This window comes from Tauraco erythrolophus, chromosome 6, assembly GCF_009769465.1.
Source record: "Tauraco erythrolophus isolate bTauEry1 chromosome 6, bTauEry1.pri, whole genome shotgun sequence".
Lineage (NCBI taxonomy): Eukaryota > Metazoa > Chordata > Aves > Musophagiformes > Musophagidae > Tauraco > Tauraco erythrolophus.
Window position 1 is genome coordinate 35,461,426 of NC_141470.1, and position 24,597 is coordinate 35,486,022.

A 24,597-nucleotide genomic window follows, 5' to 3' on the forward strand; every position below is an offset into this window, starting at 1 on the left:
ATAAGCACTTCAACTTCTACCCAGACATGAGGAAGGAGAGGTCCCCAGAGACAGTTTCCAGTTAATTAGCTTTGCTCTCTCAGCCAGAAGAATAGTAACGAGATAGCCCTGGCCTTATATATTCACTGTGTCTTTCCATGGCTATCATGAACTCTAGAGAGCTACCAGTCAGAGCTCTCTACTCACATCTGTGATTATGGTTTGCCAGAGTTCAGTCACTGAACAAGGTGTGCAGCAAAGGAAAAGCTGTACTTAATTCCTTTGTAGGACTCAATTAGTTTGGAAGTGTTCCACTGAAACAGCATCTTCATTCCCTTATCAACTTCCTCCAAATACAGACATTTAAGACTTGAACTAATGACTTTTCTCAAAAAAAACCCCAACTTTTCCTTTTTGGGGATTAAAAGATATTTTGCAAAAAAAGTATTTTGCTTAAGCAATTGCTGCTTGCAGGAGTTTCTTTTGTAATAACAGTACTCGTTATATCAAGTTTTCCATACCTGAAGGACTCTAAATGCAATCCCAAACCCCTCCTCAATGTTTTTGCCTTCCAACATGACCTGAAAGAGAGGCATAGACAAACTTGAGGATGGACATTCCTTTTTCATTACATATAGTTAAATAATAACACATTTCCAGATTTTACCCAGAGGCCAAAGACAATGCATCACTTTAACAGAAAACACAACCACCCCCAACAAGAAGTAGAGCAAATATGGTTTATTGTCACACACTGATTCCCTGTGGGACACTGGGAAAGTTACAGATGAAGCTGAGCTGAAGTTAAGAAGAGTCAGACTAACAGCAGTATTTGCCTTGCTTCAAAACACTATAGGATGTACAGTCAAAAGCATGTTACTATTTGTCTTGGGATCCTGACTCCGAAATTTCTAACTTTGAGGAGAGAAGCTCCAAGTTCTCAGGTGTTCTCTGCTACTTAGAGGAAAGCCATGAATTTTTCATAAATGGTAGGTTGCATACACACACAAGTAACCTGCCCGTGAAAAGAACCAGTGGCTGCTCGAATCATCAAATACTCACCTATGTATTAAGTTAGTATTGTTGACAAAAACAGAGCTGTATTTGAAATAGCAGTAAGTACCTTGCAAGCAACATCCATTTTCATGTTATTGTTTCCAAAGAGTGTGGGCAAGGAAGAACCTGTCATCTGACAGGTTCCTGAGCTCTCACATCGATGCAGGAACTTCGTTACTTCCATCTGCAGATCAACTGTACTGATGTGCCTAGGCAGAGGAAAAATTCTCACTTTATTTTGAAATAGAGAAAGTGTCAATTATTATTTGTGTGAACTTACTAGTTTCTTGAACACATTTCAAAATAAGACATATTTCCAAACAATAATTAGTTACTTTTTGATTTTGTCTTTCGTATAGCCAAGTCTGCAGCAATGAAATCTGTGCACTCAACATGCATCACAAGCTGAACGTGAGCACTTGTTCACATTATTCCAATGAAATGAGCCAGAGAATCTGGATCCCACAGAAATATCTGCTCCCTTTTTTCCACCTTATCACACACACTCATTCCCACCCTTAAGTTAGAGTCTAGCCTAAAAAAAAAGAAAGAAAAAAGCCCCTAAGAAAACCAAGATATAAAAGCCCAAGTACAAGAGATATCTGGCTGAATTTACATTTCAACTTTTGAACACAGAGGTTCAGTTAAGTCTGGCATCTGTCACTTGTACATAGTTGAATGTCGTGACTTAACCCCAGTAGACAGCTAAGCACCACAAAGCTGCTTGATTTGTGGAGAGAAGAGGAAGAGTAAAATTTAGCAAGAAAACTTGTGGATCGATACACTGCATAGCTGTTTATGCACTGTAGCATTTTTGTCTGTTTGTTTTAAATTAAAGGAAAGTAGAACATACACACAGACTGACATTTTTAGTAGAAATAATTGCTCATCTCCTGGGTTGGTTTGTTGGGGAAAAGGTAATGGAAATTCTATACTGGCAACTAGACAAAGTCAGATTTGGGTCAGGCACAGCTAGCATGTGTTAGCTAAAGCCAACTTAAACACAACCACTAAAAAAAAAAAAAGACAAAATCCTGATTTTTCCCCTTTCCTGTAACTTAGCTTGTTGTTTATACAGATACCTCGACACATCTGTAGCAGACATTTTCTTCCGAAAGGTGAATGCCATTTTTTTCCTTCCTGAACTTCTTGAGACCTCCTGCAGATAGACTTTGAGATGGTCCTTGATCTTCAGAAGCCACGTCTGTCTGCCTCCGAGTTCAGTGTAAGACTTTGCTCCATGAGTGAAAATCTAATGCAAGTCATGGCAGCACGAAATGATCCTAGAAGAAATATATTGAACTCTAATGGACTGAAGCACATCACCTTCACTAATCCTTGGTTATACTAAAGTGCCTCCCACAAAGCAGGCAATGCTCTGGCTTTTTTAAAGTAGTACTTAAGTTACTGCAATGCGCCACATCCATGAAAAACGCAGAGCACACCAGCTTCAGTCAGGTTCAGGCCTTCCTATCCATTTTTAGGACTGGAAAGTAGCAGGAATATACCTGTCCATTCATGCAGATTTACACCAAAGTACATAACCGAAAGTGTGACAGTATTCAACATTTCACTGAAAGAGATGGCACTGACTCTCATCTACCTTCATGAACTGTTGCAGCTCATACAGAATATGGTAGTAGTTCTTTCTCTGCAAGTATTTGCAGGCTGCAATCAAGTAGACTCCCCAGCTCTCCAATCCTGGATCAATGGTTTCCAGCAAGTTCTCCAACATATGCAGTTTTCCACTTTCATAGCTTGGAATGAAGATCCCTTCAATGAACACTTCTGACGGAGATTCCTACACAAACATCAGAAAGGTAGCTTGAAACAAAGCCACTGTGGCTTGTTGATTTTCCTTATTTAAACACAATGGAGTATTAAGTGACAGAGATAATAAAATTAATAAATAACTTAGGTTGGAAGAGATCTCCAGAGGTCACTTGGTTCAAACCACCACTGAAAGACTGGTTTTCAAGTTAGGTCACGCTGCTCTGGGTCTATCCAGTCAAGTTCTGAGCGTGATCAAGTAGGGCAATTCAACAGCCTCTCCGGGGTCCAGTTCCCATGTCTAAACATCCTCACTGCCAAAAAAAACCCACCTTTTCCTTATATCCAGTTGGAATTTCACTTTCTCCAAACCATGTCCACTGTCTCCTACCCTTTGCTGTGCACATGTGAGATAAGCCTGGCTCTATCTTCCCTACAATCATCCACTTGGTAGCCAGAAAAACCTAGCTCTATCACTTTCCTCATGTATCATGCGCTTCAACTGCAAAATGTTTCATCAGAAGCCTGGCACCTGACAGCTTTAAGGTAACAAACCTTCCTCTCTAGTTTGCATGATTGCTACCAGTCTCCTTGTCCTAAACTTCCACCTCCAATTGTATGTCTAGAGCATTTTCAAAGTCTGCTACTTAACTAGTGAAATTATTTCACCAGCATTGCAAAATATGCAACTTTTCTTTAAGGTAAATTTAAACTTATATAAAGGAAACATTTGAAAAGCAAATTCAATATACAGATAAGTATATGAGCTTAGAATGACTGACGATATAATGAGAAAGCAGAGCTGATAAAACAACTTAATTTTTTATTAATAAAGATCATAAGCAGACTGAAGATAATGGAATTTGGTGTTTCAAGTTGTACATTCTCAATAAGAATTATTTCAAATAACAATTAAAAAACTCCCCAGCAAATCAAACACAAGCACAGAAACTTAAAAAAAGAAAACAAACAAAACCCCCTACACCTGTCACCTTTCAAGCTGGTGAGATGTAATGGATTCACATCTTCACATCTCCTAAGAAGAACTCTTAATGAATTAGGGAGAACCTTGCTGGAACAAGTTCTAGGTTTAACTGTAATTTAGCACCAACAGAACTGTTTTCTCCAGACATTCTTAAGCTCTCCTATATTAAGGAAATTTCCTAAGGGAGAACTGGAAACCACTTTTTGACTTTCCTAGATTTCTGTCCTCTGGGACATGATCCTGTATTGTCTCTTATTCTCTTACGTTCCTAATGGTTACAGTAGTAAAAACACGAGTGTCTGATTCAACAAACAATACCAAGAGACAGAGCCACTATGATAAACAGTAAAGTGTCTAGTGTTATCAGCATGTTGAAATTCAAAATCTTCCTCCTCTCTTCTGAACTGTATGACAATAGTACCAGATTTTTCAGCTTTGTAGAAAAAAGACAAGTGCTGTTGATGCAGGACCTCTACAGGGGAAGAAAAAAAAAGCGCACTTCATCCTCTCTAGAAGCCACTGTTTCAACACAATGGGGAAGAGATTAAACACAAGATGTAAAGATCAAGGTATTTTTTCATGTCACTGAACTCTGTCAGTCACTGGACAGTTCGTACAACAACATTTAGGACCTCAAAACTCCTGTGCAGAAAACACCTAGAATGTTGCATGATGCTGATTACCATCTTAGACTGGTCTTGAAGTCCTCTTGGCTACTTTTCAAATTTCCATTTAGGTGATGGCAAATCAGATTACTCACCTTATTAACAAGTGAAGCAGTGCTTCTCTCATACAGTCATGCCTCATGTAAAGCTTATTATCGCCAGATTAGTGCCATAACTATGCAAATAGAACAAGCACCTCTTGATAGTAGAGCTGTTGTGCTGAATCTTCCCCTCACACATCATCTCCAGAGACAGACTTCTCGTTCTCAGTGTGCTTCAAGTTCCCTCAATGTGGCAAAAGTAATCATCATCCTGCCATCAAAAGAGAGAGTCAATGATAGGTGATGAGTAAAGATGAAAACTTTGTTTTCAATTAGATCTTGTCACTCGGCCCAGAAGCACTTCTGTATTGTTGTTTTTAAAATAGGTATCACTTTAGAGGAATGAGAATCCAGTAATGCTTTTATAACACTGGATGGAACCCTGCCATCAACAGAGGTGCTGAATGTTGCTGTAGCTAGCACGGCTATTTCCAGGGACAAACAGGAGGCTGCTTTATTTAAACACAATTCCACTGTCAACAGGCTACTTTAATAACCTAGTTCAAACGGGCTTTTTTATTCTCTTAAAGAGATACTACTAAGAGGTCTTTCATCATTATGATTCTGCAGTTACATAGTACTAAAAGTCATTTTTTGGTACCAAATGGAACTTCCAGAGCTAATCCCAAACCATGTAACAGTGCTTTGACAAAGAAGAAGAGTGGGGGCGGCATGTGTAAATTCTCCTTTGAATCCTGCAAAGTTGTTAAGAGTTTTCAGTAGGAAAATGGCATCAATGCAGCATCACAACATATTGTTGTGATTGAATTTCGTTTCCTCAAACTGTAGTAATAACATGTAATCAGCACAGTTTCTTTCCCCTTCCACTAAGTATGCCCAAATTACTGTAAAATCCCATGATTGTTTCTCAGCCACTAATTCACTGTGATGAAACAGCTAACAAATTTCTGAACAATATTCAGTCTGCAATACGCAATCATGACAAAAGACGGGGAAAAAAAACTGACACCTGATATTGTAATGTGCATTGCTGTAAGATGTGTAATAAAACATCATTACTTGGCTTTGCTATAGCCCTTCAGAGCAGACATAATGGAAGACTCTTACCGCAATGAGTATGGGCTTCACTGTGGACTCTAGGTACTGTATCACATCCTGGACTAGCCTTGAACCATGGCTCAGCTGGTTAGATCCGTAGGTGGCTTTAAACATCGGTTAAACTTCTCTCTTGCTGAACTTAAATTTCCAGCTTTAAGGCAAGCCATGCCCCAAGCATGCCATGCTCCACCTGGATCCAACCCAGATTTTGTAGAAACCTAAATTCAAAATCTTTTGTTACTATTGCAACACAGTCTCAGTACAGAAACAGGAAAACTGGCTTATCATGCAGTCTGTGATTTTGACTTCTCACTTGCTAGCGCACATTTCCCATTAAAAACAAAACAAAACATGAAAAAAAACCATGCTGATTATTTCTGTATTACTGGCATAAAATCCCAACTACCAAATACCCACAATCTCCAAACATGGAAGTATTTTTTATTTTACAAATTTAAGCAACTATTTATCCGTGAAATTTCAGTTCAGTAGTTTTAAAACTCAGGACATTTTCACATCTGCTTTTCTACAGCAAATAATTTTTACAGAGTAGAATTCATCAGGTTTGTGGTTTAAAAAAAGCAACAGAAGATGCTTCACGAACCACCACAAAGTTTTTTTATTTCACATAACTTTCCTGATCAAATTTGTTTCTGATTTTCTTTAGTAGACCAGCTGCCTTTAAACATGAACCATTTTTATTCAAATTGGTCATCTATTCTTGCTGTTTATCACCCCTTAAAAATACTAATCCTAATCCTGTTCTTAAACTACAATGCCACAAAACAGTGGCTTATGAAATCCTAGGAACACGAGAAAGACTGAAGATGATAAAACATGCCAGATGAGCTCTGATAGATTTGCCACTATTGCTGATTCCAAGTAAAGTAAATGCTTGGGAAAGGTGCCTTACTAATGTCTGCTGTGGGATTACAGACAACTGAAATCAAACATGCAAACTTCAGAAAAACTCCTGCCACAGAGGATGTCTCAGCCCTTCTACTGGATGCAAGATTCCTCCATTTAATGACTTTCTTGCAGTTAGCCCATTCCAATTTTAATTGTACAGGGAAACAAGGCCCCTACTCTTCCCTTCAGCAGCCTGCTCCACAGCAGAAAGACTTGTCCTTCTCATAAGTTTTTCCAGTGTTCAGAAAATTACTTCCTCCTTGTTTAAAAACTTAATCCCAGTTTATAACAGTTTAAATATTGCCCATTTCACACATCACATCCATCTGAATTTAGGAGGCCATCACAAAAGCATTACAAAAGCCACTACAGAAGCATTATTAACATTGACATCTCTCCATTGTTATTACCTCTATAGCTAGTTGATAGTACTCTGCTTCCAGAAGCCGATTTCTTAATCTTGTCACTGCAGCAGGGAGAAGAATCTGATCCAAAGATGGTACTGGACGGTAGGCAGCAGCAACCAAAATATTCAACACATCCACTTTGCTGATGTAGCTAGGAGAAAACAAAGAGGTTAAACCAATACATACACTTTCACTATTATCGTACACTTAAAGCACTTTATGTCAAGGACAACTCTTAGAACAGTGGTTCCTAATCACCAGTATGCCAGGTTCTGCATCCATCTTACTGTCCTGTTCAGGACTATTTATTTTTTTTTGGCCATGTTAGTGGAACACTGGCAGACCCTGATTACAGACAGCAGCTACATGTTACCAAATCAAAACAGTACATGTGAAATTTATGTATTACATCTGCCACCCCAATCTCTGTAGGACAAAATTTGAGGAAAGTAAAATGCTTATTCTCAGGAAGTGCAGGTTTAAAAATCCTATTTTGAAATATAGATTGAAAGCAGATACACAATATCATAAGTAGAATATTTACTCCAGTCTGTGAATTATTTCTTCCTACTCTTAGAATTTTCTCGGTAATTATTATAGAATCATAGAATGGTTAGGGTTGGAAGGGACCTCAAAGATCATCCAGTTCCAATCCCCCTGCCATGGGCACGGAAACCCTCCACTACACCAGGTGCCCCAAAGCCTCATCCACCTGGCCTTGAACACCTCCAGGGATGGGGCAGCCAAACTTCTCTGGGCAACCTGTTCCACTGCCTCACCACTCTCAGAAGTGAAAAATTTCTTTCTTATATCTAACCTAAATCTGCCGTCTTTCAGTTTAAAGCCATTGCCCCTTATGTAGTCATATTACTTGAATATCTACTATTTGAACTCTTATGTTATTCTTACACTACTTATCTTGTTTAAAATGTCCACAGCACAATCACAAAACAACCCTCCCACCCTCCACTCCCCACTAAAAAAGGATAATGGTCTCGACAATACCTCAATGCATCCTAGTGAACATCTGATAAATCACCTGTCACAAAGAGCTAGATCCTGGCTCCTTCCAGCTTTTACAAACATCATTTTGGCACTGAAGAGCAATTGTTTCATGATGTCCATAAGGAGACCAGCATCCACCTCAGGATTAGTGAGTCCTTGGGACAATTTGCAGCAATGTTCTATCAGCTGGTGACCACACACTATGCTGTCACTGTGCAGGCTAAGGATGGCAATACACAAGGAAGAGCTGGGAGCCTGACAATTTGAGGAAAGACAGACAACCATGGGTATTGAGGTAGTTCTCTGGGGAACTGCTTATATTGGACTGTCTTTCACCAGATCTCACCTGTTCATAATAAAATTCACTGCGTACAATTTCATTCTCCTCTTCATTCAGGGAAAAAATCCATTCAAGCTCAGTTGTCTTAGGTATTTGCACCACTGTAGAATATTCCTTATTAGAGGTTTCTGCAGTCAAAAAGAAAACATCAGGTAGAATCATTGTACAAGAAGCAAACAAATCTGGCTAAGGGCACACAATGCAGAGTATTCTTATACTCTCACAAAACAGTCATCTGTAACCCTCTTGTGCCACTTCCTGCCAGTATCACACGTACAGCATACAGATTACAGAAATATTTCCATTCTTCAGCAGGCTGTCCAATTGTACCTAAACTTAATCTCACTGTTAACAACATCCAGTCACCAAAAACTGGCTCCAGTAAACATGTCTTCAAATGATTATCCAATTCTTATCCTACTCAATAAGAAGCACGGAAACCTCCCCTCTTTAACCTCCCCACAGGTAAGTTATTAAATATTTCTGAGCAGGAGAGAAGTGGAAATATGAGAGCTGCGAGTTACAGCTGAAAAGGAAAATTGAAGAACCATTTGTAAAAGAAAGAGTAAATTGACTTAACTGCCTGTATCTTCTTTTAGAATTCAGGTTATTTGAACATATAGTCCCAGCAGCGTTAAAACAAAAGATTGTGAGAAGACGAGCTAATGCCTTATGTCAAGCTTTCATATAAATAGTACTGCAGAAAATTGGAGTTTTGATCAATGATTCAAGAAAAGTAATTTCTGTGACAAGTCTTTTTGTGTCTTCTAGATTGAGGAAAGTTTCTGTTTTGAAATTAGTAACCCAGAATAGCTACAATCAAATATTGTCTGTCATATGAGTTCAGCTGAGAATGCACAAGCCCTCTGATACTCAAGTTCATGATTGTGGTTCCTGGCAGAAAAACAATGGCCAATTGTCATGGTTTAGCCCAGCCAGCAACTAAAGGCCACACCAGCAGCTCGCTCACCCTTGCCCACCCCAGAGAATGGAGAAAAGAATTAAAAGGGAAAAGGGAAGGAGACCCGTGGGTTGAGATAAGAACAATTAATATAAAATTAAAAGTAATAACGATAATAATATATATGAATATCTATATAATGATATACACAAACGAGTAGTGCACAGTGACCAACACCTGTCCCGTCCAGCAAACAATCTGAAACAGGTGAGTCCTGACACTGGAAGCCTGGACGAGCGAGGGGCCCAAAAGGGAGAACGGAAAAAGATAGCACTCCAAGAGTCTGAGAGAGAGAGCCTCCAGAAAAGCAAGAGAACTTCTTCCCAGTCAACCCTCATCTATACAATGGGCATGAGACTGCATGATACAGAATACTTCATTGGCCAATTTAGCCCCAATCCTAAGTCTAAATTCAAATCGTAAGGAGAGTTGTGGACTCTTTGTCCCAGCTCTGCTCCTCCCCAGCCTGTTGCGCTCCTGCACACTGGCAAAACATGAGGAAGCTGAAAAGTCCTTGATGTCTCAGTGCCAGCTATAAAACATCAGTGCACTATCAACATTCTTTTCACAACGAATCCAGACTAAAACCAAAACACAGAGGCTCTTCTAGCTGCTAAAAAGAAAAACTAACTCTGTCCCAGTCAAAACCAGGACCACCAATCTCACAATGCTAAGAAATGGAGAATAATGCTAATTTGCTACTCTTTACCCTGATCAACTTCCTCCCCCTCCCTGGAAAAATAAAGAAAAAAAAGAGATTCAAAATTCACTGTTCTAGATACCACAAAAGGACTGTTACAGTGTTGAGTAACTCTAAAAACTGCAGGGCAAATAAAAAAGAAAAAACACTATTTCTAAATTGAACTGGAAACTGGAATAACTTAGAAAAAAACAAGCTTGGAAACATTGATAAGCCTTCTTCACAGTCTCATCAGATAAGTCAGAAAAGCAGAATAAAACACACTCCCTCTCTAATGTGAGTATTTCCACACTGTTTCTTATTCACCCCCACTGAATGGAATCATATGGGCCCAGTGATGTGTAGCAATACTTGAGGCAAAAGGAAAGATCTAACCAGAAGCAGCAGCTCAAACTGCATGTCAGCTGTTTCAGTCTTGTAACAAAGGTAGCAGTAAAGCAAAGTTCTGTCAACAGCAAAAGAAAAAAGCTCAAACAGCCCATCATACTTAAAAAGCGACAAATAAGGAAAACATTCTAATTTGTTTTGTAGCACAAATGCAAATTCTGCACCATAGTTCACATTACTGCTACAAGCATTTCAATAACTATGCTTGTGGTCTGCCAGAACTTCATGTCAATGCAGGAAGTTTTGCAGAATCACCTCAAACACCACACTAAGCAACAAACAGTAAACACTTTCTAAGGAAAATGGCAGACAAAGTCAACTAAATTCTGTACTATTCCTGAAGTGTTATGATATTAGATGTGGAAATTGAGGCACTGAAAAAAATACTAGCCCATATTCACACAATCAGCAAAGGAGATGGAACTCAGGACACAACCAAACCCTTGAGAGGCGGCCCAATCCTGTGCTACCCCCAGCCAGTACGGGCTATCAAACACCACGGCACACTGCAGTGGTATTCAGAAGCTGCACTATCATGGTTGTAAAAACCAGAATCACTCAGCACAGCTCTGTAGTGGGCTAATTAACTCCTACTCATACCACAGCCTCTCACTGACTGTTTCTAGTATGCAAAGTGGATTCTCCGACTGTTGTTTTTCAGTTTCTTCCTTTAATCCCCATCCGCACGTCAATATTGGCTCAGATATCTCTCCTAAATCCCAGTTTCCATTCCCGAAGCTTGGAATGCTCAACTTCAGGGTGCACATGCAAAACCACCAGTGATATTTTGTAACTCAAGTTTTGATCCCCTTCAGCTGCAATTAGATGTATCAGCTTCCTATGTCTAACTGCTGTGATCAGGCACTTTAAAAGAACCTGAAGTTTAACATTACTCCAGTCCTTACCTTCCACTTGGTCCTGATCTTCTTTTCTGCTGTAATAAAATGACAGAAAGAAACATCATGCTCACTCCAGCACACTGGGGAAACATAGTTTAAGAGAGATCAATATGGCTAACCTTTTCAGAACACTGTCTTGTAAAAAATCTAACCTCTCTCCCTCCCTGCCTTCTCTGACCCATTGCCCTGCCCGTATCCACTACTACCTGGAAATCTAAGATCCTGCCTCGCATTGTTGTATTTCAACTACACAATGTAATTAGTTCTTATACCCTTCTGTAAGAATAGTACTGTCACACACATCATAAAAAAACAGACACTGAGAACAAGAAGAACTGGCCAGTATCAGAATATGCCAGAGCTAACACTAAGTTTTTAACCCAGGTCTCTGTCTTTAAGATTTAGTTGGGTTGACATACAAATAGGGTGAGTATAAAAACTCCAGGCACTTAAGCAATTAAAACATGACAGGTGGCATTCAAGTTCACTGCTAGGCTTTGCTGACCTAATCTGGTACAAGTATGCTCTTTTCCTAGCAAGCCTGCTGATACTGCCATAGGGGATACTGCTATCCGCAGGCTTGCTAGGAAGAGCAGAAAAGTAGCTGAAAGTGCAGCTGAAAAGAGTTAAGTTTTACATTCTGTGACCCTGTCAAGCCTGCTGATAGCAGTTATCAGCTATGGCAGTGTCAGCAGGCTTGACAGGGTCACAGAGTACAAAACTCATCTTTTCAGCTGCACTTTTCACCAGCTGGCCTAACGTACACACAACGAATTTCAGTCCAATTCTCAGCTTAAGCAACTACATCATGAAATCTGCCATCACAGCTGTCCCTTTTATTAAGGGCAGTTTCAAAGCCTATCTAATCATGAAATTGATTTGAATCCTCAAGGATTCAAGGAGTTGTAATCATGGGATTATGGAATAACAATAAAACACTGATATGTTCCAGCAGAGCTCGGTCAACATGTAATGTTAATCCAGGAGCCAAGTAAACTCCAAGAAACTTCAGCACACTGTAGTAGTTGTGCTGAATATTGTTTTGCATCCAAGCATTCCATTCTTTGGTTAATGATCAATTGATGCTTACAGAATCAACGATACTGTTGCCTGGCTCTCAAGTGTTCTTCCTAATATGAAAAGTAAACTGAGGCATAAGGAACATCCCCACAGCTGGAGGCCAAAAAAAGCTGATGTTGTTATATATGCAGATAAACCCAAATGCTTATTTCTCTCATTCCATTCGTGTACTCTGCTGTGTACAGGAAAGTCAGGAGAACTAGAATGGAAGACTTACGTGCTTGTGTCTTGTACCAAGCCAGGCAGATGTTCTCTGTTGTAGTAGCTATAGCATTGATCACATACACGAGACAAAATTTTCTCTGCAAGCTTCTACTGCCATTTTCCTTGGTGGAACAAGAGCTGCCACACCAGTCTGCCACGCGCCTGCAGTGATGGCGCCTGTTAAACTAAGCAAAAAAGAGGTCATGGATGAGCAACAGAAAGAATTTACTGAAATCCCCTCCTATATTTGCCTCCACTCATGAGTAAACTTACTCCATTTGAAGAGAAGAAACAGCATGCACCATAACACTTTTCAGAACTAGTTCTGAAGAGGGCACAGCAAAGAAGAAAAAAAAACCCAACAAAAACCAAAACCCAGAGGCAGGCATTTAAAACATGTTTGCTGCAGTCTTGGGCTTTCCACTATTTAAATGTCCCAATTTTGATCACAGCGCTATTCAGGTAATTTCTTGGAAGAGTCAGAAGCTGTAGACTGTCTTTCTGACACCTTCTTAGTAATTTCCAAATTCAAAAGCAACAGATACTTTGAACAGTACTGTTTCTAAGCATAGAAGATAACAGACTGCCAGCACATCTGCAAAACTCAAAATTAATCTTCTCCCTTAGAGCACTCATGCAGTTGCTCAAGTACTCTAAGAAACAACAGGTTTTAGAAAAGTGTAACCAATAGCAAAGATTACATTTTCTATATTGGTAATCTGAATTATATGATGCATTGTTATCTCTTGCCAGCACAGTCAACTAGACAGCTTTTTAAAGTATCAATACCACTATTATTACACGTTTTTGAGATCTCATAGTTGTCTCTTCTCTGATGACCAGATTTCCTCTTTAGGCTCTATCACTTCACAGCAGTCTGCAAGGACCTAACTGTTGCCAGTCTCCTTAACAGCACTAAATAGAAACTAACGGTTAAATATCAAAGGAACTGGCAATCTTGTCAGGCTACACTGATGCAGGCAAACTGCTCAAAGTAGCTAGTGCCCCTTAGGAAACAGACTATGAGCAAGTGTTCATATTAAGGTTGCAGTTCTAGAAATGACTGGACTTTGGTTTTGCTCCTTACCATAGTAATAGCGTTCAGTTTTGCAAACCATACATATCATTTCAGTGTCATCAGGTATCCATTGCTGCTTTGGTGGCGGCTTCTCAGGAGGCACAAATTCTTGAGGAAACAAATTCTGTTGCAGACTTCTGTCTCTGGGACTTGCAGATATGTGACACCTTAAAAGAGCCAGGTCAAGAAAAACATGGAACCTGATTTAGGTCGATTAATGGAGTCTTGAATACCAGAAAACACTACAGACTTACTGAGGCTGTAAGACCTTTCTGGCTCATGAGATGATTACCATTATCTTTCAACCGGGTATAGCACAATAACATTGTGTAAAGATACATTTTTGTGTAAAGATACATTATTTGTGTAAAATAACATTTGAGCTTTAAGCTAAAATTGTAAGACTGTAAACTTATAGTGCTTCTGATAAGCAAGACTACATACTTATTAATCGACCTTTATCATAACAATTAGAGAAGTATAAGATAATTTGTCAACATCTGTTCTTGTATCATAAACAGAGACTTAGAGGAGGCACAAAAAAAATACTCCAGTATACGGATACCAAAAAGCAATATAGCATAAAACAGAATCTTAAGGATACCCAGTGCTGACATTCCTGAAGACTGAAACTTTAGTTATCTCAGAAGAGTGTGGCATGGCTAGAGACAGCATATCCCTCCCTGTTCTGGTCCCCTTTATAATCTACTGTGGGGAAATCAGTTCAAAGAGGCAGGAGTTTCTTTGGCCTTCGGGATCTTTTCTTTGGCCTTCTGGATCAGGTTGCCCAGAGAGGTGGTGGATGCTCCATCCCTGGAGACGTTCAAGGCCAGGTTGGACAAGGCCCTGAGCAACCTGATCTAGTTGGAGATATCCCTGTTCCTTGCAGGGGGGTTGGACTAGATGACCTTTGAAGGTCCCTTCCAGCCCTAACCATTCTATGATTCTATGATTCTATGATCTTTGACCTTGCCAATGAAATACCGATTGAATCAAGTTTACAGTACTAGACAGGCTTTTAGTTTATATGATGTGAGCCAGTTACACTACAGGCTAATTAAAAAGTTCAACATGTCATTGCAACCCTGCAAGCCGCCTTCTGTGTACATGAATACTAAACCAAAAAAGAAAAAAAACAAAGTCTCTATTCCTACAAAGCTAACTCATGCTCATTCAAGTAGATACTGGATTGCAAAGGAACATTAGAGGACAATGTCTGTATGTTGTTACAAAACTTGAGTGCATTAAGCTGACCACTATGTGAAAAACTGAAGAGCTACACAGCCCAATCCAAGACACTGCTGTCACTTCATGTAGGCAGAGCAAGTAGAGTCTTCAGTTCAGGACAGAGAACCAGAGAACAGTTCAGTTCAGACACAGTGATCAGGATACCACTGTGCAGCTCTAGTTCAAGCCCACCACTTGCTAAGTGTTACCAGCCTTGGAGGTCTGAGGATATCCTTTGCTAGTCATGCCCTGAGAGCACAGACTGTGCATCTCTCAATATATATCCTCCGAAGAGCGCATCTCTTGCATTAGATGCTGAATGGAACCTATAGAAGGATTTGTGGTTGTTTTTAAGCCACAAATACTCTTCAACTGTTTTGGCTTAAATTATTTTGTTTCTATTTATTTGTGTTTGCGGACTGTGAGTGGAGCCTCTCAGACAACACAAGGGAGCTATTTCCCTCAGGTCACAAGATCCTAGAAAAAATTTTTTTGGTTTCCTGCAGATGTAATCCCATTTCCTATGGTCTGTTCAGGCTTGTTTCTTTCTGTAGGGTATGGGAATGGAAAGATTTTGTGCTGATTTTTCAGTTGTTTGTAGATACCTACCAAAAATCAAAACAAAGCCATACACTTCCTGTTCCCCTTTAAGTTTTCTTTTAACTGGACCCAAAGCACCCAACTGTAGAGACTTACTAATCTGCATTAATGTGACCCAAGTTACTATTAAGCAGTGGGACACACATACATAGGGGATTGAAACAAATAAGAACAGTTTGAGAGAAAATGGCACCAAGGTCTTAACCTTACCAGTAAAGCTGACAGGAGAGATAATTCTGATGATCCCGATTTAGGCAATGCTTCACGCTCCAATACCTGATTGAAACTTTCTTGGATATGTATCAGAGAATCTAGGGGGGAAAAAAGGGGGTGGGGTGAGGTGGAAGTCAGAGAACAATACTGGTCATACATCTACCAGTTTTTAGGAGGATTAGAGGAATCGATTCACAGGAGTATCTAAAAATGTCAGCACATAATGGGACTAGCTATGTAATTACAAATCACTACATTTTCATGAAAATTAGTTCACAGCAATTCATGCAAAACTATATAAAATTCAATGACCTAAACACAGAGAAAGGGATCCTTATCAAGCAACGGACTACTGATAGGCACAGGAATAATACAGCAGAGAATAAGTATCAGATGTGAAAACAATTAGTTGACACAAGATGCTCATGGCACATTGCAGTGGAAGGAACATACTTGCAAAGTTATAGGACATTTGGCAGGAAAAGATAGATAAGTCTGATGCTTTTATGTTAGCAAAAGCTGCATCTTGAAATGATGAAACAAAGTCAGCATTTGGAAACTGGCATAAAGCAAGCTGGTACCACATATGTAGGCATAAATAGATACAGATAGGTACACACATCATGCGCTTTTATTTCACTGAAACAAAAGCACTGGACTTGAGCTGTAGCACCCTCTGCTGTTCCAGTTCTAAATCCCTGCAAATGCAGGAGAATGGAAGACAATATGGATGAGAAGGGACTGGCAAACCAGAAGGAAAACTGTGCTTGAGAACGTTAAATAGATCTACAAGTTTAGAAGTCTTATATGAAAAGAGGAACAGGACTCTGTTAGGAGGAAAGACTGTGCAAGATTAAATCCCCATTCTACCTGGGGAAGAGGTAGTTGGCTGCAGGTTTTAGAACTGCTGAAGTCATCAGTGACTTTGTGTTAAACAGGAATGAAGTAAAATTGAACAATATCACATAAGAAAGAGACCTCAAAGCAAAAGAGGAAAGTCTGAGAAACTTTTGAAGTTCATCCTTAAGAACATCTATTTACAAGAAAGGCAAAGACTTCAAGAACATGTTCTGGGCTAGAGGGAGACTAGAGGCACACATCTAAAAATGCTGTGCAACAATTGGTGAAGTAATTCTAGGGGAAATTGGCCCTTCCTTCCCAAGTGAAAAACAGCATTCTCACAGACAGTCACCTGATCTCTTTTCTTTAATGCGAAAGGGAAGTTGAGAGCTTTTTCTGCATACTGGAGAGCAAATTGTCAATGTCTTCTACAGTGAAACCAATTTCCTGTCCAGCTAAGAGTTGGTGCAGCGTCTGCACAGCAACAGCTACCCAGTCCACCTTCATATTCATGAGGAGCTGTTCCAGCATGAGCAGTGGCCGGGAGGAGAGGTGGAAGTACTTAACACGGGAGAGCTCAGGCAGAGTCAGCAGCACCTGACGCACAAGGAAACAAGCACATGTTAAAATAATATGCCTTCAAATCTGTGTTTCTGTGAGATAAAACACAAGAAACTAGCACAGTAGCTTACGCTGAGAATGGAATAATATACAGAGGCCAAAAAATGTAGATGGGACTTCTCAGACCTACTCCTACTCCTGTTACAGAATTACCGAGCAGATTCACAGAAACTACCTAACTTCCACTTTCCTATGCCTCATTTCAGAGGCAGCTGAAGAGCGCAAAGGATTTTGTGACCTTGTGACAAATATGTTGTAGCAGGGTAGAGCACATTCTCTTATTAAAATAAGTTTATAAAAAGAATATTAGCCCAATTCTTATCCTTTCATCATTTGGGGAAATATTGAGAGGAGAAGTTATCCTACAGATGGACAGTTACATGGACGTTTTCCAAATTAAATCATGTCTCCAAAGAGACAAGTAGGAAAAAGGAAGCCCAGCAAAATACTGTTGTGGCACACACTGGAGCAAGGTGCTTTTTGTAGTCCTACAACAAAATATACATTACCAAAAGCACCGCATTTTGTTTATATATAATGCATCTGACTAAGAAAATCTACTGGTTAATGCATCTATTCTTGGCTGAGCACTAGAACCTGTATGATTTCTGTAAAGGCAATGACCATCCAAAAAGAGGAGTGATACTGTCCTGCCTTTGGAAGGCACTTGGGAGAAATATGCCATGTTTAGCATACAGGTGGGGCATATGTAGGACATCTGATGTTACTGACACAGAGAGTAAATTGAGGATGCTTCCCTTTCCACTTGGGACAAAGACAGCAATTGTCCTGATAAACACCACAGTTTTATTTTACTCCACCTCCACCCTCTATTAGCCTGTGTGTTTCTCCACTCCCTACAGCTCAAACACCAAGACTGCTCTGTTCATATTGGCAGCTACAACCACCTCATAATAGGAGAACTGCAAAGATGGAAGACGTTTTAAGCCATTTTCTAACTTTCCTTTGGATTCTGAGACTCAGAATCTTAGAACTGATATGGTGAGAATGCTCTGGTAAATTTACAGACTTGATGTATTATGTATGTTACGTATTTTAAAATACTATAAAATTGTATATTGCTGTTAATTCCACAATGCAGGAGTTTTACTCACCTTTGAGCCCATGTAGAGTGCCTGGATTTCATTACGGCGTGCTGTTGTCAGATTCGTGTAGAAGTGCGCTGTGAGGTAATCAGCCAAGAAGTGAGAGGCTGCCAAGTTCGGGTGCTGGTCAAGGGACTGTTCACTGATGGCAAGGCAAATACCAGGGTCTTCAATTCTTTGTAAAAGCTACAAAAATAAACAAAATACAGTGAATCTCTACTACGTTCCTGGAAAGTAGCCTTCGTAATGGGCAGTCCATGACAGATTATTGCCCTACAATGGTCCAGCAAGCAAATTAACTTGCACAAGTGTCTTAAATAGAATCACAGAATAGTTTGGATTGAAAGGGACCTTAAAGATCATCTAGTTCTAATCCCCCTGCCATAGGCAGGGACACCTTCCACTAGATCAGGTTGCTCAAAGCCTCTTGGAGCCTGGCCTTGAACACTTCCAGGGATGGGGCATCTACAACTTCTCTGGGCAACCTGCTGTTTGCAGTGCTTCACCATCCTCAGAGCGAAGAACGTCTGCCTTATATCCCATCTAAATCCGCCCTCTTTCAGTTTAAATCCATTGCCCCGTGTCCTATCATGACACATCCTTGTAAAAAGTCCCTCTCCAGCTTCCTGTAGGCCCCCTTTAAGTACTGGAAGGCTGCTAGAAGGTCTCCCCAGAGCCTTCTCTTCTCCAGGCTGAACAACCTCAACTCTCTCAGCCTGTCTTTCTAGGAGAGGCTGCTCCAGCCCTCGGATCATCCCCATGGACCTCCTCTAGACTCACTCCAACAGCTCCATGTCCTTCTTATGTTGGGGCCCCAGAGCTGAAAGCAGTACTCCAAGTGGGGTCTCACAAGAGCAGAATAGCAGGGCAGAACCACCTCCCTCGACCATGCTGGCCACGCTTCTTGTGATGCAGCAGCCCAGGACATGGTTGGCTTTCTGGCTGCAAGTGCACACTGCCGGCTCATGTTGAGCTTCTCATCAACCAACACCCTCAAGTCCTTCTCCTCAGGGCTGCTCTCAATCCATTCTCTGCACAGCCTGTATTTGTGCTTGGGATTGCCCCGACCCATGTGTAGGACCTTGCACTTGGCCTTGTTGAACTTCATGAGGTTCACACAGGCCCACCTCTCCAGCCTGTCAAGGTCCCTCTGGATGGTCCCTCTAGCGTGTTGACCGCACCACATAGCTTGGCAGTGTCAGCAAAACTTGCTGAGGGTTCACTCAATCCCACTGTCCATGTCGCTGACAGATGTTAAACAGCACCGTTCCCAATACTGACCCCTGAGGAGCGTCACTCATCACTGGTCTCCACTTGGACACTGAGCTATTAACTGCAACTCTGATGTGCAGCCATCCAGCCAATTCCTTATCTACTGAGTGGTTCATCCTTCAAACTCATGTCTCTCCAATTCAGAGACAAGGATGCCATGCAGAACAGTGTCAAATGCTTTGCACAAGTCCAGGTAGATGATGTCAATTTCTCTTCCCTTATCCGTCCATGCTGTAACCCCATCATAGAAGACACCAAATTTGTCAGGCACAATTGCCCTTAGTGAAACCACGTATATAAGGATGATTTAGATAATCCATTTATAGTCTACTCATTGTCTATTTGTTTCATTTACTAATCAAAATACTTTTAAAACTGAAGCAAGTAAAAATTAAGCAAGGAATGGGAGGGAAGGTTGTAGCGATCAGAAGCGTTCCACTTTGCTTCCAGAGTATTTTCAAAGCCGCACGAGTCTGAAAGAGCTTGCACTTTATTTTATGCTCTCTGTTATTAGCAACAGCTCCAAAAGTATTAAAACCAGAAGAACTCACACGTCACTAATTTGGGCACTGAAACACAACTGATCAATTCCGTTATTAGTTTCACTTCTGTTTCCTCTCTACAATTACCTGAAAGGAAGTCGTAGGGAGATGGGGGTCGGTCTCTTCTCCCATGTTATGAAGACAGGACGAGAGGGAATGGCCTCAAGTTACGCCAGGGGAAATTTCAGGTTAGATATCAGGAAAAATTTCTTTAACAGAGGGTTGAGAAGTATTGGAACAGGCTGCCCAGGGAGGTGGTGGTGTCCCCATCCCTGGAGGTGTTTAAAAAACCTTGTGAATTTGGTGTTGAGCAATATGTTTTAGGGACCCTGACAGTGCAGGGTGAATGGTTGGACTCGATGATCTTGAAGGTCTCTTCCAACCAGACGATTTCTACGATTTCTTCTGCTTAAGCAGCACTAGAGAAATGCTTCACTATGATTTTTAAACAAAAGGGGCCTTGTATTTCCATGTAAGTGACATTTATGCTATTAAGTCCAACAATCAGATTGCCAAGCTGGATTTCACTTACGTGGAAAAAGGCAGAGCCAGGATCCTGAAAGCCTATCTAAGCAAATATCATCTCTTAAGGGAGGAACTAAAAAGGCAATTAAAATGCACATGAAGAAGGCAAAGAAAACAGTTCTCAACTTACTTGACCTATGCATGTAAGGCTGAAAGAGTCTTGCTATTACCTGCAAGGCTTTTTCCATGTCTCCCATCTCCAGTAAGTGGAGAAGGTGCTCACGGTGAAGGTTGATCAGGTCTTCTCTTGGGACAGGATACAAGTGCCCCCATTCCTCACACAACTCATAATCCTAAAGAATTTTTTTAAAAAAATTAAAAATAAGAGTACAAATAAAAAATAAAAGGACAAAACTCTACCCTCTCTGACACAGCTGTTTCTCCCAGAGTTCTGATCACTTCAAGAAGTTCTGTAGCTTAGACTCCTCGCCCTCATGCAAAAAGTAACTATTTGACAGGGGAAAAAGATGATAGCAAATTTTTCAGAGTCCTGGCCTGCATTGAGAATATCTTCTCATCTCACAGTATACAAGTTGGCTTTTTAAGGAGACTTTTAAAGCCAGTCAGATCTACTGTATTAGTACTTATATAATAATCAAGCCTGTATTATGCCAAAATCTATGCTATTAAAGTCCTCAAAATTCTAAGAGAAAAGAACAAGTTGTATCTCAGAGTAGGAATTATAACTTAAAGTTTATTAACTACAAGTAAATCTTGGCATTAAACACAGATCTGTATTTGTTTCTGTAGCACAGAACTGAGTAAAGGAATCCTTTCTCCCAAGGTATTCTCCATTGATCGGTTGTTTTAAGATACTATTTCAACAAATGTTTCCATTAAAATATTAATGTGTTCTAATTCAACAAAATTCACATGATGATGCCTAACCTTTGCTTTCAGAATGATATTCATGACTGCCTGGGGGTCATCAGTGCAAGCTTTTTTCAGATCCTGCCAGTCATTCCACAATGGTTCATTTTGCACATTCAAAATCTGAAAAAGTTAATATTAGGATAGACAAGTTTTAAAAGCTTTATCTACAACAATCATCAAGTCTAAGAATACAGCTGAGCTGATCACATCAAGAGCTACTTCATACAAACAAAAAAATCAAAAGGAGACCCACATTTGTCTCTGGCCCTCTTCTAGGATGATGTAATGCACTCCAAAAAGTCTATGCAATGTTTTCAGAGGTATGAGTCTACAAAGCATGTTATAAGGCAAGGTTTTTAAAAGACTGGATAGCAGTAATTATGGATGAAAAAGAACATGTATACTGCAGACATCGCTGGCACTAACAGAGAGACAACTGAGGTAACTGTCAAGTTAGCAGAACCACCACCAGACAGAGCTCAGCAGGGATTTATGACTCCTTTTTTTTTTTTTTTTTTTACTTCTCTGTTTGGCTTTTCAGTCTGTGCTGAACTCCAGGCCAGCTAGTCTGACTTGACTTGGGTAACTGCACTACCCTGGAGTTACAAGAACTGACTGCAATACAACACGCTTATTGGACCACTAGTCTTGTACACCATGGCCTAGGTATATCTGCACGTCTCAAGCTTATAAAATGATGAATTGCCACGTAAAGCACGGAATGTATAGAATGGGAAAATCAAATATTTTGTAAAAAAGTGGCCTCACATGAATGCTTATGTCTAATCATGTTGCAGACGTGAATGCTAATAGGAGAGTGGTAAAGTTGCGAAGGATGGAAGCAGAGTGTTAATAGGATACTATGGCACTGAAAACACATGAACTGTTTTGGATGAAAGACTGAAAAGCTATTGTGATCAAAAAAGAAACAAGGGCTAAAAGTTTTTCAAAGGGCAAGTAATATTTGCTCCCTGCTGCCTGTTTCATCTCACTGGTTACTTGAAGAATGACTTTGTACCTTTTGATAAACTTGAAGTTCTTTGTTCCTGCCCTGCAGACTAGCTTTTAGTTCATCAGTTCGGTCCAAATCAGAAATGCAATAAGCTAGGATTTCAAACAGGCATCAAGCGGCCATTTGTCCAGACAGCGCAGGGCCAGGCTACTTCTCAATGCTGCGTTTTTTACTGGGAACAAAGTATTGCCAGCCATCCTTATCTGCGGAGGAAACCAAACCACTAGTTTGAAACTCAAGTTTCTATAATTTGGAAAATAAAAAAATCCTCATCCTCACTGGATCACATCACCAAAAGAACAGTACAGTGCTGAAAAACCTACGCAAGACTCATCCCAAGAATCAGATTCTCAGGAAGTAACCAAAGTTAGTATGGGATGCTTACTATCTTTAGACTCCAAAAGGCACCTCCTTTCACAGGACACATCATCACAGGACGACAACACTGCTGTTAAGAGATCTTCATTAACAGTACTACGATTAATTCAGTGATGCATTAACTACTGATGTATTCAGCTCTTCACATAAAAATAACACCACAGATGCATTCCAGTTCTCTTGTGCCAAATCAATCACGATTTGCACATTTGCAAAACTGAAACTACACCATCTGAGAAAGCAAATTTTAGGATGAAGGAAGGGAAGGGATTGGTTTCTGTCTTTGGATTTACCCAAGGACCACTACTTTAGTTTCCACCTCCTGATCCAGGCTATATTCTTCATAAAAAAAAAAAAAAGAAAAAAAGAAAGAGATGAAAGGAAAAAAGCCTGACAATCTTTCCTACCTTCAGCAGCTGCACCAGCTCAGCACAGCATCCTTCACATTGACCAGCTCCTCCACATCCTGACTGTACAGATCCAAGATCTTCAGAGCTCTGTCCCAGTCCTTTGCAGCAAGAGCTTGTTCCAAAGACTCCCATTAATACCTTAACAGCTGTTGTGGAATTGCAATCCTAGGAGACTAGGGAAATGTATGTCTTGCCAGAGAAGACAGTAGCCAAATTACTACCTTCCTCTTGCTGATTCTGAAGTGGCTCAAACATAGCAAGAAGATATCGTTCCAATATTGGGAACTCCTTCAACAATGCCTCACACTCCCTGGAAATCTGTTCCAAACCTAAGGGTACCTCCCGTTTGCCCCGAAATTCCATCCAAGACAAACTCGATTTGGGAATTTTCTGTATATTAGACGCACTTAGACATGCCACTGTGGCCATTAGCTTTGACTGAGACTTAGGAAGTCCAGGGAGGAGCAGTGAGTGTGTGCTGGCTCAAGTCATTCACAGAGGATGGGGCCTGAGTGGAGATATCCTCAGAGGTCACTGCAGACTGGCGAATAGGTATTTCAACATCTTGGCAGGCAGTGGTGAGGCACACTGGGGTGTTGCTAAGCCGCTGATGGTTTGTCAGAAGAGACTGTGCCTGGCTGTTTTGCCTTGCACTGCACAAGGACAGTGGGTTCACAGCAACAGTTTAACAATAAACTTGCCTGTCACATTCAAGTTCAACTCTTCTTAGCCAAGAGAGAAGAAAGCCTGCAGGATTGAAAATAGAACCAGCTCACCCAGCACATATAAAAGGTACTTTACAATTACATATTTTCATTAACCTTCCAGATGTTTTGCAAACACAATCCCCCTTATATTCTTTACAGGTACATACAGGGGAGGAGTACATATCCTATGTTTACTGAGTATGAAAAAAACACATACAGCACAACATCGATCACCCACAGCTTATGCTGTTATTCCTTCAAAGAAAAGGAATTTATTCCTCAAACATTGGCTTTTACCTAAATGTGACATTCTAGAACAGTTCACCATTAGTGCTCATCTTTTTAAGAGCTAAATTATCAAATCAGACACTTTTCATGCCAACATAATGTAGTAATTTGTGATGGAAGGACCTTAGATTATTCAGCTTACCTACTGACCAGGGCAAGAGCCATGCCCAACTGTATTCTTAAGGAGCCCTACTGGTCTGTTTTATTTTATTACATTGCTAAGCTGCAAGTCCACTGCTGTGAACTGTCACACATTCAGTTAAAAAATTCCACATAAATGCACTCTCTTCACAACTGATCGTAATTGTTTAAAAAAATGGAGCCACAGTTTTCCCTATCAAAAAATCTTCAGGTTGGTAGTGAGCCACTGATTAAGCTCCACCCTGCACACCAATCCT

The 24,597-nt window shown here is 40.3% G+C and overlaps 1 protein-coding gene across 1 annotated transcript in view; it reads right to left on the minus strand.

The window, feature by feature from the left end:
• Nucleotides 1-24,597, minus strand: part of ZFYVE26 (zinc finger FYVE-type containing 26) — a 52,716-nt gene that overhangs the window by 3,409 nt on the left and 24,710 nt on the right. The window contains 31 exon segments of the mRNA XM_086612895.1: nt 501-560; nt 1,103-1,244; nt 2,118-2,286; nt 2,289-2,337; nt 2,639-2,836; nt 4,547-4,602; nt 4,605-4,767; nt 5,625-5,707; nt 5,710-5,833; nt 6,935-7,082; nt 7,971-8,191; nt 8,283-8,404; nt 11,230-11,258; nt 12,521-12,597; nt 12,599-12,628; nt 12,630-12,692; nt 13,572-13,752; nt 15,618-15,723; nt 16,818-16,838; nt 16,841-16,870; nt 16,873-17,062; nt 18,202-18,378; nt 20,702-20,824; nt 21,420-21,524; nt 22,423-22,520; nt 22,523-22,598; nt 22,600-22,639; nt 23,217-23,323; nt 23,325-23,661; nt 23,663-23,874; nt 23,876-23,951. Coding sequence (XP_086469021.1) covers nt 501-560; nt 1,103-1,244; nt 2,118-2,286; nt 2,289-2,337; nt 2,639-2,836; nt 4,547-4,602; nt 4,605-4,767; nt 5,625-5,707; nt 5,710-5,833; nt 6,935-7,082; nt 7,971-8,191; nt 8,283-8,404; nt 11,230-11,258; nt 12,521-12,597; nt 12,599-12,628; nt 12,630-12,692; nt 13,572-13,752; nt 15,618-15,723; nt 16,818-16,838; nt 16,841-16,870; nt 16,873-17,062; nt 18,202-18,378; nt 20,702-20,824; nt 21,420-21,524; nt 22,423-22,520; nt 22,523-22,598; nt 22,600-22,639; nt 23,217-23,323; nt 23,325-23,661; nt 23,663-23,874; nt 23,876-23,951 — 3,613 coding nt within the window.